This window comes from Mytilus edulis, chromosome 4 (assembly GCF_963676685.1).
Source record: "Mytilus edulis chromosome 4, xbMytEdul2.2, whole genome shotgun sequence".
NCBI lineage: Eukaryota > Metazoa > Mollusca > Bivalvia > Mytilida > Mytilidae > Mytilus > Mytilus edulis.
Genome location: NC_092347.1, coordinates 91,934,253 through 91,949,472, shown reverse-complemented (window position 1 = coordinate 91,949,472; position 15,220 = coordinate 91,934,253). Strand labels below are relative to the sequence as shown.

At 31.9% G+C, this 15,220-nt stretch overlaps 1 protein-coding gene across 1 annotated transcript; it reads left to right on the top strand.

The window, feature by feature from the left end:
* Nucleotides 1-4,104: 4,104 nt before the first annotated feature.
* LOC139521032 (perlucin-like) lies at nt 4,105-9,497 on the top strand. Its single transcript, XM_071314203.1, has 5 exons — nt 4,105-4,214; nt 4,451-4,539; nt 6,140-6,233; nt 7,776-8,001; nt 9,379-9,497. The coding sequence occupies exons 1-5, from the start codon at nt 4,160-4,162 to the stop codon at nt 9,404-9,406; spliced, it is 492 nt and encodes a 163-aa protein (XP_071170304.1). The 5' UTR covers nt 4,105-4,159; the 3' UTR covers nt 9,407-9,497.
* Nucleotides 9,498-15,220: the final 5,723 nt, after the last annotated feature.

Here is a 15,220-nt window from a genome sequence, read left to right as displayed (position 1 = left end):
TAGGAGTTATTCAATTATTTGTAGGACTTTAAAAAAAGAGACATAGACTTACATTAGAAGGGTTCTATATCCGGATTGATTAACTAGTATTCACATCAACTTTAATGTGAAATAATTAAGCTTACTGTTAAAACAAATTCACTTATACTTATTTTGTTTATTTAGGTTCATCAACCTTTGTTGAAGAGGTTTCTTGATCCCAAATATTTTGTCCTTGTGAATCAAGTGCGAGAAAGTATACTGTCTTTCGAAATGTACAACAGACTAAGTACAATTAAACTTTATAAAACACTAAGTACTGTTACCATTATTTATCTCGTGGTGATGATTTCAAATTATAAGAGTTCAAGAGAGATGCGAGTATCAATTGTAGGTGTGTGAAACTATTTCTGAATAAAGGACATGCTATTAATGGGAGAAGTAATGACGTCATTGTGGAAAATCTAAAACTTTCTGGAATGTATCGAGATCGTATGTTGACTTATTTCACATTTGATCAAACAAAGCAATGACATTCGAATTATGTGTAATATTCAGTATACACTTGTGTGTCAGTATACTACTCTTCTTGGTACATTAAGTTGTTGTATACACGACAGAATATCTTATTTTATCAAAGGAAACACAAATTATATCAGATACGCACTTATTCCTACACTTTATTTTGAGATTTTATTTTTGCAACGACCTTCATCAGGTATTAGGTTCTAGCAATGACATTCATCAAGTAAGCTGCACTGGGTTCCAGTAATGACCTTAATTTTGAAAGATCCACTGGGTTGCTGTAATGACCTCTACAGTTATGAATCAGCTATACTACACCAAGTTCCAGCAATGACTTCCATCATGTAATCTCTATTGGGAAACCAAATAGATAAAACTTTACAAACAGAGTAACAAACCAAATGGACATTTTTAAAATAGAACCAACTTTGTCTTAGTGAGTTGAGGGCTTAGTTCAGGTAAAATTACATAGTCAACACACTGAAGCTTCCAAATCATATATATGTGCCTCAAATCCTTATAGCAAGGTTATTCTATAAATAAAGAACAAGTTAACACTGCTCAATGATAAACCTGGCTTAAAAAAAACAAAAAAACAATTAAATAGAAAATAAAACAATATATTTGCCTGTCCCAAGCCAGGAACCAGTAATGCAGTGGTTGTCGTTGGTATTTGATTTTCGTTCGACGTTGCAGTATAAATCAGACGTTACTCCCGTAAACACAATCACAAGGGCTTTGTTGCGTCAAGATGAATTTGACTATTTATAAAATATGGTATAAATCTAGATTTTGAAAATAAACTCATCAAAGATACCAGGATTAAAATTTTAGATATTCGCCAGACGCGCGTTTCGTCTACAAAAGACTCATAGAGCACACCATATGAACTTGGCAAACTATTAATATTAGTTGGATGAGCTTTACTCATCAGAATGGCACTTAACCTATAAAAACCTATAAATAACAAAAACAATAAAGCAACAAACAAACAAAACACAATTGTCAATGTACTCATAATTAGTGAAATCTAGTTCAAAGTTCGACAAAAATACCAATTAAAAGAATTTTGTTTTATAAATCCTAAGACAAAACGAAAAAATACGTCTTTATTGTTAAAGTTTTATATTGTGTGATATAAAATGGATCACTGGTATACGAAACATTTTGCATCATTTTATACTTGTACAAATTGAATAAATTATTCTTGTGAAAATATTCAATCCAGTACAATTTTACAAAAAATCCAAACAAACAAGTTTGAATGAAAATGGTTTCAGAATGTTTAGAATCTACAGTTTCAGGGCAGTTTTGATTGTATGATTATGCTGCACATGATGCTTAAAAAACTGTTCATGGTCTATATTTCTGTAAAAGTTTAATAATTCATCATATTCTTAGTCGAACTTATCATATCATGAAATTAATTTAGCTTATGCTAAACACAATTTATTAAGCCTAGGTTAAAATCAAGTAAGCGTATGCTAAAATCAATAATTATGACCTTGATTCCACACCATATATACCAGAGAAAATGGTATATATAGAAGTATATAAATTCTTAAAGAGATCATCAATGTCTATATTTGAATTGTGACCATCTTCCGCTGATTTATCATTATATTCAATTAACTGCATTCTTTGGCGAGAAGTTCGATGTATTAATATAGACACAAATCTTTTGAAAGTCAACTGAAAGTAAGTAACCTGTAGCTGGTGGTTCTGAAAATAGATAAAACAATAACATGTTGCTGTAAATAAATATTCTAAAATAGGACTGAATGAAAAAATACAACTGTGAATAAAATATGTCGGATATTATTATGTCTACAAAAAGTTTGAAATGTTTGATAAGCGCCAGACGCACGTTTCGTCTACAAAAAGTAAAATCACAAAAATATTGAACTCCGAGGGAAATTCAAAACGGAAAGTCCCTAATCTAATGGCAAAAGCAAAAGCTCAAACACATTAAACGAATGGATAACAACTGTCATATTCCTAACTTGATACAGGCATTATCTTATGTAGAAAATTAGGGTTTGAACCTGGTTTTAAAGCTAGTTAAACCAGTCGCATCAATTTCCATTATATTGACAAAGATGCTTGAACAAAACAAACAGCCATAAAAAGTAAAAATTTCAAAAAAACATTAGTTAACTTTGTGTTAAAATCTAAATCACAAAAAAAACTTCAACAAAGAAGCACAAAAAGTACATATAGACCAAGCAATTAGCAAAAAATTAAAGACAAGAATACACAAATTAACCATAGCAGAGTAACACAATGACGGGATGTTTAAGTACAGAGCCACGTCTTATATGTAACAATGAAACATAAAAAGACATACAGACAAAGCACATAGCAATAATGAAAGACGAGCAACAAACACGTTTAACAATAGCACAATAACGGGATGTATAGGTACAGAGCCACGCTATATGTATCCACGTAACACCAAACGGCATATAGACAAAGCACATTAGCAAAAATGAAAGACAAGAATACGCTAATATCATAAAGTACCACAAGTATCTTCAATCATAATAAAAGCAACAAATATTTAACAAAGAAGTACTAAAAGGCATATATCAAATTAAACAAGACTCATCAGTGACGCTGAATAACAAAAGTAAAATAGGCCCAAAGAAGCACGAAGTTGACAAGAATTGAGGACCAAAAATTCCTTAAAGATTTGCCAAATTTTACTAAGGTAATCTATTTTTGAGGAAGAAATTCCTTAGTATTTAAAAAATTCAACGTTTTGTAAACAGATAATTTGTATTTATGACCATATCAATGATAATTCATGTCAACACAGAAGTGCTGACTATACTGGGCTTGTGATACCCTCGAGGAATAAAAACTCTTTCAGCAGTGGCATCGAGCCAGTGGTTGTAAATAAACTAATCATTGATAACAAGATTGCAATTTTTCATATGCCCCAGTCGGGCGTTTCGTCTACAAAAGACTTATCAGTGTCGGTCTAATAAAAAAAGGTGTAAAAGGCGAAATAAAGTACGAAGTTGAAGAGTATTGAGGACCAAGAGTTCATAAAAGTGTTGCCAAATTTGGCTACGGTAATCTATTTCTGAGGTAGAAAAGCCTTAGTATTTCAAAAATTCAACGTTTTGTTAACAGCTAATTTGTAATTATGACCGTATCAAAAATTAAGTGCTGCCTACTGCGGAGGTGATATCTTCGGAGAATAAAAACTCCACCATTAGTGGCATCGAGCCAGTGGTTGTAAATAAACTCATCATAGATACCAGGATCGAAATTTTGTACATGCGCCAGACGCGCGTTTCATCGACAAAAGACTCATCAGTGACACTCTAATAAAAAAAAGTTAAAAAGCCCCCAAAAAGTACGAAGTTGACGAGTATTCTACGTGACTGAAACTCTGCCAAATTCAAATTAATAGACTGTTTAGAACAAAATTCAATTTCAAATCTCAAATATTGTTGATGTTGGGTAAAAAGAGAAAATGAACAATTCGTGAATATCAGTAGAAACAGTTCTCTCTCTCTAACATCAAACTTTTTCCTTCCTATTGAACAACTTTCTTTTATAGCTAGTTTCAAAAATCTGTCAGACCAGATACTGTGACCTATGTTGACCTTCAACAGTATTTAGTTTGAAAGATAAGATTTGAGAAATGTCTTCTGTCTACAGACTACTGGTTTGTTTAGTGGTTAATATAATCAGTACCGGTAAGTCTACAATCTATAATTCAACAGGAAATCAGAAACAATATTAATATGCCATCCATTAAACAAGTCTTTTATTGAAATTAATTAAAGAAACAAACAATTGATAACATCAACAGAACGATTCGTGCACATTACTTATAAAAAACATTTGAGCGCCTATTGTGTCATTGTCATGTCCCTCTGTCATTATGTAATGTGATATCAGAACAATATAGTGTACACCATTTTACTTGTAGCATATGGTGATTGCCCGGATGGATTTCTCGTCCACAAAGAATCATGTTATAAAGAATTTGGAATTAGAGCTACTTGGGCTGAAGCATCCGTAAGTTTGTTTAAAAATTATTTTTACGCCATACACTGTTGGTCCATATTGCCCCTCCCCCTGAATAACAGTTCCCAACACACTGATTTCAGTATAAGGTACAGGGGAGAAAATTAAAACCTTTTTAGACGTTCAACTTCATAGAAAGCTGTGGGAAGTTCTGTAGTCGAATGACTTTTTAAACAATACATGTGAAGACTTTCAACTGAATACCGCTTTTAGCTTTATTTTCAAAGACCTTTTGTCATTACTTCTTACTGAATTTAAATGCTTATGCAGTTTACGGTTTAAACTTGTAAGTCTCACTGTAGATATAAGAAGGTGTGGTATGAGTGTCAATGAGACAACTATTCATCCAAGGCACAAATATTAAAAAGTAAATCATTATAAGTCATTGTACGGTCTTCACAAAAACGGAGCTGTGGCTCACACCCGAACAGCAAGATATAAAGGGTCTTAAAAATCACTAGTATAAAACCATTCAAACTAGAAAAACCAACGGTCTATTATGTGCTGACATGAATTATCATTGATATGGTCATATTTTTAAATTAACTGTTTACAAAACTTTTGAATATTTGAAATACTCAGGTTTTTCTACCTCATGAATAGATTACCCTAGTTGTATTTGGCAAAACTTTAAGGAATTTTGGTCCTCAATGCTCTTCAACTTCGTACTTTATTTGGCCTTTTAAACTTTTTTGGATTCGATCGTCACTGATGAGTCTTTTGTGGACGAAACGAGCGTCTGGCGTAAATGCAAAATTTTATCCTGGTATTTATGATGAGTTTATCCATGTAAATGTTAACAAAACAACAAGACGCGAGAAACACTTATGAACCACAACAACAAACGACAACCAATGAACATTACTTTCCCGACTTAGAACTCGGGCAAACAAATGCAGCAAGTTTAAACGTAATAATAGGTACTAACCTTAACCCATACCTGAAGAAATAGTGTAACATCACAAAACAGTTGACACTGTGCACGGATTTGTATAATCAAACAGAAGAAATGAAGTAGAATTCATTTTAGTAAGTAGCGCTATCAAATTCACATAAAAAGGTATAATACACTAGATAAGTTAACATTGGTCTCAAAATTGCTTTGTTTAACGTAATTTTATTTCTTAATTTCTATATAATACTGCAGTTACTGTGTACAGTAAAAAATAAAAGTGTCTTCAGCAAGAAATGTACCCCAGGAGGAAAATTATATAAGTCAACCACTAAGTTAAAGGAATACTATAGTGACGTTATTCACACTATTGTCCAATGTAGTAAAATCATACGTATATTACAACACAATGATAACTTTGGTAAGAAATCACAAGAATAAAGCTTTTTATCTTAGAAAAGTTAAAAGTTATGAAAGCTCACTAAATATACCGAGATCATCATGTTTTACGTTAGGCACACTTTTCTTATAAATAAGACTCATAAGTAGCCCCCGTAAATTGTGACAGTTGGCAAGTATGATCTATGTCTTTGGTTTAAAAAAAACCCTAAGTATTCCGAGTAATTCAACATTTTATCAATATTGTTGTAAATTTACTGAAAAAAACTCGTACCGATTACCAAAATTTGTATATTTTAGATGATATGCAAAGTTTATGGTGGGTATTTAGCTAACATCGACACTGACCAAGAACAACTTTACGTTGCAAGCTACTTAGCAAGGTTAGGGAAAGGCAAGTAATCTAAATACATCTAAACAAACATGGGTACATGCTTTAAAAAACAAACTAGAGGTTTGTAGAGCCTTTGTCGCTCACCTGGATTTATGTTCATCTTAAATAATGGTTACTTTCCAACATTTAAGACTAGAATACCAGTATTAATCACGACTAAAATCTCTTTTTTGTTTCTCATTTACTGCTAATGATATTTATTGTTAATAGTTTCGGTCTATTATTTATAATATTTGAACAAATGAAAAAAAAAGATATTTAAGTAAAGTAAGAACATTAGACTCTTATTAACTGCTGGCAGACAATTTGGCCTTAGTTGAACATTTTTGTTACTTACAATTTATCTTTTTTCACCAAAATGTTCACTTAAAGTGACAAATGATATCAAAGGTGAATCTAGACAATTAAATGGTTTGAGTTATTTACCTTTAAATGTAAATGGGTAATGTTTTAACCATTATTAAAGTGGATATATTTGAATTAGAATGCTGATTATTTGATAAATTTGTGATGAATCTTTTTACCAATTTAAAGTGCAGGTACTGGAGGAAATAGATGTGAGGTTATGGAGGAAAGTACAAGGTCTAAATCCTTATTAGATTCAGCATTTTGAAATCAATTAAAATGTATTTTGCACCCTTGTTTTGACCCACTTAAAACACAGCCAAAAATACAAATTCTAAATACACAATTAGATTTAGAATATCAAATAAACTCATCATAGATACCAGGACTAAATTTTGTATATACGCCAGACGCGTGTTTCGTCTACAAAAGACTCATCAGTGACGCTCGAATCCAAAAAAGTTAAAAAGGCAATATAAAGTACGGAGTTGAAGAGCATTGAGGACCAAAATTCATAAAAGTTTTGCGAATCCAGCTAAGGTATTCTATGCCTGAGGTAGAAAAGCCTTAGTATTTCAAAAATTCTTAATTTTGTAAACAGTTAATTTATAAATATAACCATATCAATGATAATTCATGGCAGCACAAAAAGTGCACAAAAAAGAACCCTGATATTTCAAGATAACTAAATCCCCATTGAATTGGTCAGAAATAAGGAATTCAATCAGAGTTTCAACAAAAGGCTGTCAGATTGACAGCAAACCGGATTTCACTGCATTAAAATATTTTTTGCAAATCTAGACTCCCAAACAGGATCTCAGTAAATAATAAAATAAATTGCTTCACTGAGAGCAGCTGGATACGACCACAGAGGTCCAACCCTGAACCGTTGGCAAAAAAGGATACAAAATTCGCGCTTAATACTGGTCTGAATTTGGATTGTAATTAAAATTTGGACACATAATAGGTTTTTGACACAGAATAACTGTAGTCAAAGAACTTACAATTGGTTATATGAATTGAATTTATAAAAATTCAAATATGTGCCTACCTATCTAAACTAAAATAATTTGGCAGGTTAAGGGAAACAAAATGTATAATAGGCTTAAACGAATGGATTTGTCCATTTTTGAAAAAGAGGTAGTCAATTTTATTGAACAAATATTTAATAACCTTTAGTTGTTCCAATTAATTTAGATGCATTCATACCTGGAAAGTTCTGGTTAGGAGGATCTGATATTCAGACAGAGGGAATATGGGTATGGACACATGGTAATGACCAATTTGTTTTCACTAATTGGCAGTCAGGAGAACCAAGTAATAGTCAAGGCATAGAGAATTGTGTGGAGTTCGAATTTTCTACTAACTTTAAATGGAATGACAATGACTGTCAGGATAGACTTAACTTTCTGTGTGAAATACCGTAAGTATGACTATCCACATTAAAGTTTCTACGTAAACTACTGTTTACTGTTAGTACACACAATAAACTTTCTATGTGACCCAGGTGAACTACCTTTATTATCAATACTACACTTTCAATGTAGATTACCGTAAGTATCAATGCTACACTTTCAATGTAGATTACCGTAAGTATCAATGCTACACTTTCAATGTAGATTACCGTAAGTATCAATGCTACACTTTCAATGTAGATTACCGAAAGTATCAATGCTACACTTTCAATGTAGATTACCGAAAGTATCAATGCTACACTTTCAATGTAGATTACCGCAAGTATCAATACTACACTTTCAATGTAGATTACCGCAAGTATCAATGCTACACTTTCAATGTAGATTACCGCAAGTATCAATACTACACTTTCAATGTAGATTACCGCAAGTATCAATACTACACTTTCAATGTAGATTACCGCAAGTATCAATACTAGTCTTTCAATGTGGATTACCGCAAGTATCAATACTACACTTTCAATGTGGATTACCGCAAGTATCAATACTAGTCTTTCAATGTAGATTACCGTAAGTATCAATACTAGTCTTTCAATGTGGATTACAAGTATCAATACTACACTTTCAATGTAGATTACCGCAAGTATCAATACTAGTCTTTCAATGTAGATTACCGCAAGTATCAATACTAGTCTTTCAATGTGGATTACCGCAAGTATCAATACTAGTCTTTCAATGTGGATTACCTCAAGTATCAATACTAGTCTTTCAATGTGGATTACCGCAAGTATCAATACTAGTCTTTCAATGTGGATTACCGCAAGTATCAATACTAGTCTTTCAATGTGGATTACCGCAAGTATAAATACTAGTCTTTCAATGTAGATTACCGCAAGTATCAATACTAGTCTTTCAATGTAGATTACCGCAAGTATCAATACTACACTTTCAATGTAGATTACCGCAAGTATCAATACTAGTCTTTCAATGTAGATTACCGCAAGTATCAATACTAGTCTTTCAATGTGGATTACCGCAAGTATCAATACTAGTCTTTCAATGTGGATTACCGCAAGTATCAATACTAGTCTTTCAATGTGGATTACCGCAAGTATCAATACTAGTCATTCAATGCGGATTGAAGTTGATGATTTATTAATGATATATCCTATTCTTGAAATTAAATCTTTTTATTGGTAATGATAAAAGTGTTTGATAATGCATTCATTTATTCCAGTTGATAGAAAATAAGATTTTATAACAAAATTTGTGAGCTATTAACAAAATGAATTGAAAACATTAAGTACCAAACAACAAACAATTCAATTGATCACCAATTTCATTGACTCGACCTTATTAGTAAATATAATATTATAATTTAACAGGTCAAACCAACCACAGATAATTGGATGATAGTGATGTATTGGCCTAACAGTCAACAGCTATTTACAATTTGTATACGAAAACACTATTGAAATTAAACTTTATATAAGTACTACACAAACTTATTTGAAGGATTGTATTTAGGTTCAAAGTTAGATTTTGACAAAAATGGTTTAAACTTAATATCTTTTGGCAGGTTGGGATAAACATAGTCTCTAAAGGTTTTTTCCTTCTTTGTCTCATAGATATCAGGATTAAATTTTTTATATACGCCAGACGTGCGTTTCGTCTACAAAAGACTCATCAGTGACGCTCAAATCCAAAAAAGTTTAAAGGCCAAATAAAGTACGAAGTTAAAGAGCATTGAGGACCAAAATTCTTAAAAGTTTTGCCAAATACAGCTAAGGTAATCTATGCCTGAGGTAGAAAAGCCTTAGTATTTCAAAAACTCAAAATTTTGTTAACAGTTAATTTATAAATATAACCATATCAATGACTATTCATCTCAGCACAAAAAGTGCTGACTACTGTGTTTGTGATACCCTCGGGGAATTAAATCTCCACCAGCAGTGGTTTCGTCCCAGTGGTTGTAAATAAACTCATCATAGGTATCAGGATTAATTTTTTTATATACGCCAGACGCGCGTTTCGTCTACAAAAGACGCTTGAATCAAAAAATGTTTAAAAGGCCAAATAAAGTACGAAGTTGAAGAGCATTGAGGACCAAAATCCCTAAAAGCTTTGCCAAATACAGCTAAAGTAATCTATTCCTGAGGTAGAGAAGCCTTAGTATTTATAAAATTCCAAATTTTAGTGATATAAACGCCTTTACGTAAAACAATTGCGAAAAAGTGGGAGGGTTGGCATGCCACAAAACTAGGCTCAATCTACCATTTGTTTTCTTAAAATGTCCTGTACCAAGTCAGGAAAATGGCCATTGTTATATCATAGTTCCGTTCTGTGAGTGTCACATTTTAATGTTGTGTATCTGTTGGGTCGTAGTTTTCCCCTTATATTTGATGTGATTCCCTCAGTTTAAGTTTGTTACCCGGATTTTTTTTTTTTTTTTTTTTTTTTATCTCAATCGATTTATGAATTTCGAACAGTGGTTTACTACCGTTGCCTTAATTAAATTGTGTTTATATTAGTAACTGTTTAACAAGACTTGAATCTCAAAATTGTTGTGTTTTAGATATTTCTTAAGTGCTAAAATTATTTGTTTAAGAGAATCCATTTAGAATCTTACAGAAAGCAGATCATTTTTAATAAAGTTACAGTACCTGGCCAAAAGTATTCGTCACCTGCATTTTTTTGCTATTATTTCATACAAAAACACATTTTTTCAAAAAAATATTTTGAGGGCATTAATGGTTGGATTTTTATCAACAAGGCCTTAAGACGTAGAATTGTCTAAAGTGTGTTTGTTTATTTTGTTTAAGTTTTGTCTTCAGGTGGTTTTGTTTTCTCTTGATGTCAACACATACAATACATTTTTATAATTTAATTTGGTTGAATACATAGCGAGTTTCTGAACAGAAAATAATATTTGTGTTATCTTATGAAAAAATGAAAATGATTCACTCAAAAAAATGTAACCAAATAAACAAATGAACCTGTGACAATTCTGCTTCTTTTGGTACCAAGTTGCTTAAAATGTAACCAAAAAATGACCCCAAAATATACTTTTCAAAAAATGTGTTTTTATATGAAATAATAGCAAAAAAATGCAGATGACGAATACTTTTGGCCAGGTACTGTATCTTACAAACGAATATCAATTTTTGAAATAACTTTTCTTCAACAGTGACTAAGATTTTGACACAACTGTTAACAAATTTCTGCCATCTTAGATTTGCTTCTCATTCGTTTGTATTATTGTATAAACAAATGTGATGAAAAAAATCCATGTGAACTAGCGTATGTGTCTATACTACATTTTCTATGTGAACTAGCGTATGTGTTAATACTAAACCTTATAGGAAACTACCGTGTGTCATTTCTACACATTCTGTGTGAACTAAGGTAAATATTAAAACAAAGCTTTCTTCGTGAACTACCGTACGTGTCAATACTTAATTTTCTGAGTGAACTACCGTAAGTGTCAGTACTAAACTTTCTGAGTGAATTACCGTAAATGTCAGTACTAAACTGTCAGAATGAAATAGCGTTAGTGTCAAAACAAATTTTGCAATGTGAACTAACATGAGTGTCAAAGCTGACCACGTCTAAATTACAATCTGTACCATCATTACGTAACCTTGACTTCAATTGGAGGTCATTGAATTGTATTTCACACACAACATATTCTTCTTAAAATTGTATAGACAATATTTCTAACCAACTAATTGAAATAAGTAAAATTAACGTTTCAATAATATTGACACTATATTCCTTTGTTCATTATCATTTCATCAAGATCGATTTTAGTACCGGAAGGTATCCATCAAATTAGTGCTGATAGAGAAGTGCTTACTGAGCAATAAAACATCAATACCACAAATGTTGATGTATGTGTTGCATCACTAGACATAAACCTTCAAATCGTAGCGTTTAAGTTGAGTATTTATAAATGATATGGTGAAATTCAATTCGTTATGGTTCAACAGTTTGATAATCCATTGTATGTAAATGTATATGCATATGTCCACAATTAGAAACTAAAGATCCCAATTGACCACCAAATATTTGTAAAATTTATTTGACTTTACCTAATGAAGGAGGTCCAATTTGATTTTACAATCAAATCAACCACAGATAATTGGATGATGGTGTTATTTAAACTTTACAGTGAACAGTTGGTCAACCATGTTCGAAATTTTTATATGAAACACTACATGATGTAAATTAAAAAAACAACCAAACGGAAATTCCATTTTAAGTCATGATTTACCTAGCATTTGTGTGTTTCAATGTTAAATTTTATAATACGACTTTCTTCTTCAGCTTTATAAACAGAAGAACGCTCACACTGAAATGTCTAGCCTGCTTTACTACCATAAAATATAAAGCACTAAATATAAAGTTTTACTACAAGTATCACATTAACTGAACATGACCGAAGGGAAGGAAGTCAAGATCAGATAAACCAAGCCAAAAATACATGAGAACTTCACAATCATTACATAGATCGAATATAGTTGGCTTATTGCTAATAGTATACAAGAAATAGACCAAACTATGAAAACTTTATACAGGCCAAAGAACCATGAATATTGGGTTAAGATCAGGGGAACCCTAACAATGAGACATGTACACTGTTCAATCATTTCATGGATCAACTTTAATATCTAAGAAACAATGTTTATGTCTTATCAGGACGAAACGCGCGTTTGGCTTATTAAATTATAAGCCTGGTACCTTCGATAACTATTTACCAGGAAAACTTAACATTGACCATTGACAATGAAAATGAGGCAAAGGACAGATGATACCTGCAAGACAGATATATAAACCTTACAATCATTTCATACACCAAATATAGTCGACATATTGCTTATAAGGAACAAAACCAAAAACACAAAAACTTAAAACTGAGCATTGAACCGTGAAAATGAGTTCAAGGGAAAAATTAAACCTGCCAGTCTGACATGTACATCAAAAATTTGTTTCATACAACAAACATAGCAGACATATTACACAATATATGAGAGAAATACACCAATACATAAAACTAAACTTTGACCACTGAAACTTAAAAACGTGGTAAAGGTGAGATGTAGATAGACATGTACACTTTACTATCATTATATACACACAATAAGGTAGACCTATTGATATTGCTCATAGTATCTGAGATATGGACTTGCCCATGAAAACAAAACCTTGTTCACCGAAACCATGCAAATGATATCATGGACAAAGGACATATGACAGACAGAAACTTTATCAGATAAGGCATCAAAATACACAGTATGAAGCATCCAGGACATCTTCCTTCTGATTTTTTGAAGTTAATTAACAACTCCGTGGCCACATCTCCAAGATAACTACACCCATGTCAAGCTTTCTGCTACAGATGTGACAAAAACCATGTTCTAAATCAATTTAGACATGGGCTGCATGTGATTGACGTCTAAATTGAAAAATATCATCAAAGAAACAGTGAACGTTTTATCGTTTTTGATTCATCAAATCTAAAAGGCTGATTATGAAACATGTATTATAGGTTAGCATTGAGAAAAGAAGTTATAAATTTTCCTATTAGAATCGATGATGATAATGATAGATGGCGGATTAACATCCAGTGGCAAAATATTATGCACATTCAGGACAAGAGCATGTTAATTTTAAATGAATATTTACCCTTCTTTGTATTAGAACATCACGCAAGAGCAGATTTTTAACATGCTAGTTTAAGAGTTTTTAACAGTCAACAGAAAGACATATCACCTTTCCAGGACACATTTATCTGATTCAGAACCGACCAATATTTGCTCTTACTCCTTAATGCCCCATGGTACCAGAGAAGCAACAAATACAAATTTAAAAGTCTTTAATTTGACCTTGTTGGGTTCAAACCCACAATCTCCAAGACTTAAGACAAACACACTACTAAGTAGATACCACCAAGGCCCTTTAAGAGAATTTAAACAACGACATGATAGTATTATTTCCATAATATAAGAATCAAAATAATTATCATGACATGCTCTATGCTCATTTAAATACAGGAAGGCATTATATTTGGCAACGTTTGACACCTCACTATCAAGATATTAATTAAATAAACTCAAAATGTACACATGATATTGATCCGACATAGTTTGTTAATATGAACTTAGGAACATTAAACTAATCAAGAATAACTGCCCTCCATGATAGCTTTTCTTAACTTGATCAAGACACACCTTAATTTACAGATGTAGCGAAATAACATACTGGTACTTAGAATAAGTAAGATATACAGTGCAAGCCTTGGGTACTTAACATTTGAGTCTAGTTCAAAGTCAGCTGTCCTGTAGATAACCTCACTATATCTTCTAAACAGGAGGTATAAATAACAACCTCACTATATCTTCTAAACAGGAGGTATAAATAACAACCTCACTATATCTTCTAAACAGAAGGTATAAATAACAACCTCACTATATCTTCTAAACAGGAGGTATAAATAACAACCTCACTATATCTTCTAAACAGGAGGTATAAATAACAACCTCACTATATCTTCTAAACAGGATGTATAAATAACAACCTCACTATATCTTTTAAACTGGAGGTATAAATAACAACCTCACTATATCTTCTAAACAGGAGGTATAAATAACAACCTCACTATATCTTTTAAACTGGAGGTATAAATAACAACCTCACTATATCTTCTAAACAGGAGGTATAAATAACAACCTCACTATATCTTTTAAACTGGAGGTATAAATAACAACCTCACTATATCTTCTAAACAGGAGGTATAAATAACAACCTCACTATATCTTTTAAACTGGAGGTATAAATAACAACCTGACTATATCTTCTAAACAGGAGGTATAAATAACAACCTGACTATATCTTCTAAACAGGAGGTATAAATAACAACCTGACTATATCTTCTAAACAGGAGGTATAAATAACAACCTGACTATATCTTCTAAACAGGAGGTATAAATAACAACCTGACTATATCTTCTAAACAGGAGGTATAAATAACAACCTCACTATATCTTCTAAACAGGAGGTATAAATAACAACCTCACTATATCTTCTAAACAGGAGGTATCAATAACAACCTCACTATATCTTCTAAACAGAAGGTATCAATAACAACCTCACTATATCTTCTAAACAGGAGGTATAAATAACAACCTCACTATATCTTCTAAACAGGAGGTATAAATAACAACCTCA

What these genes read in the sequence shown, in the direction of transcription:
- LOC139521032 (XM_071314203.1), top strand. Translation starts at nt 4,160, where the DNA reads ATGTCTTCTGTCTACAGACTACTGGTTTGTTTAGTGGTTAATATAATC. An exon ending in GGTTAATATAATCAGTACCG is followed by an intron (nt 4,215 to 4,450) that starts GTAAGTCTACAA and finishes TTTTACTTGTAG; the next exon opens with CATATGGTGATTGCCCGGAT. An exon ending in CTACTTGGGCTGAAGCATCC is followed by an intron (nt 4,540 to 6,139) that starts GTAAGTTTGTTT and finishes TGTATATTTTAG; the next exon opens with ATGATATGCAAAGTTTATGG.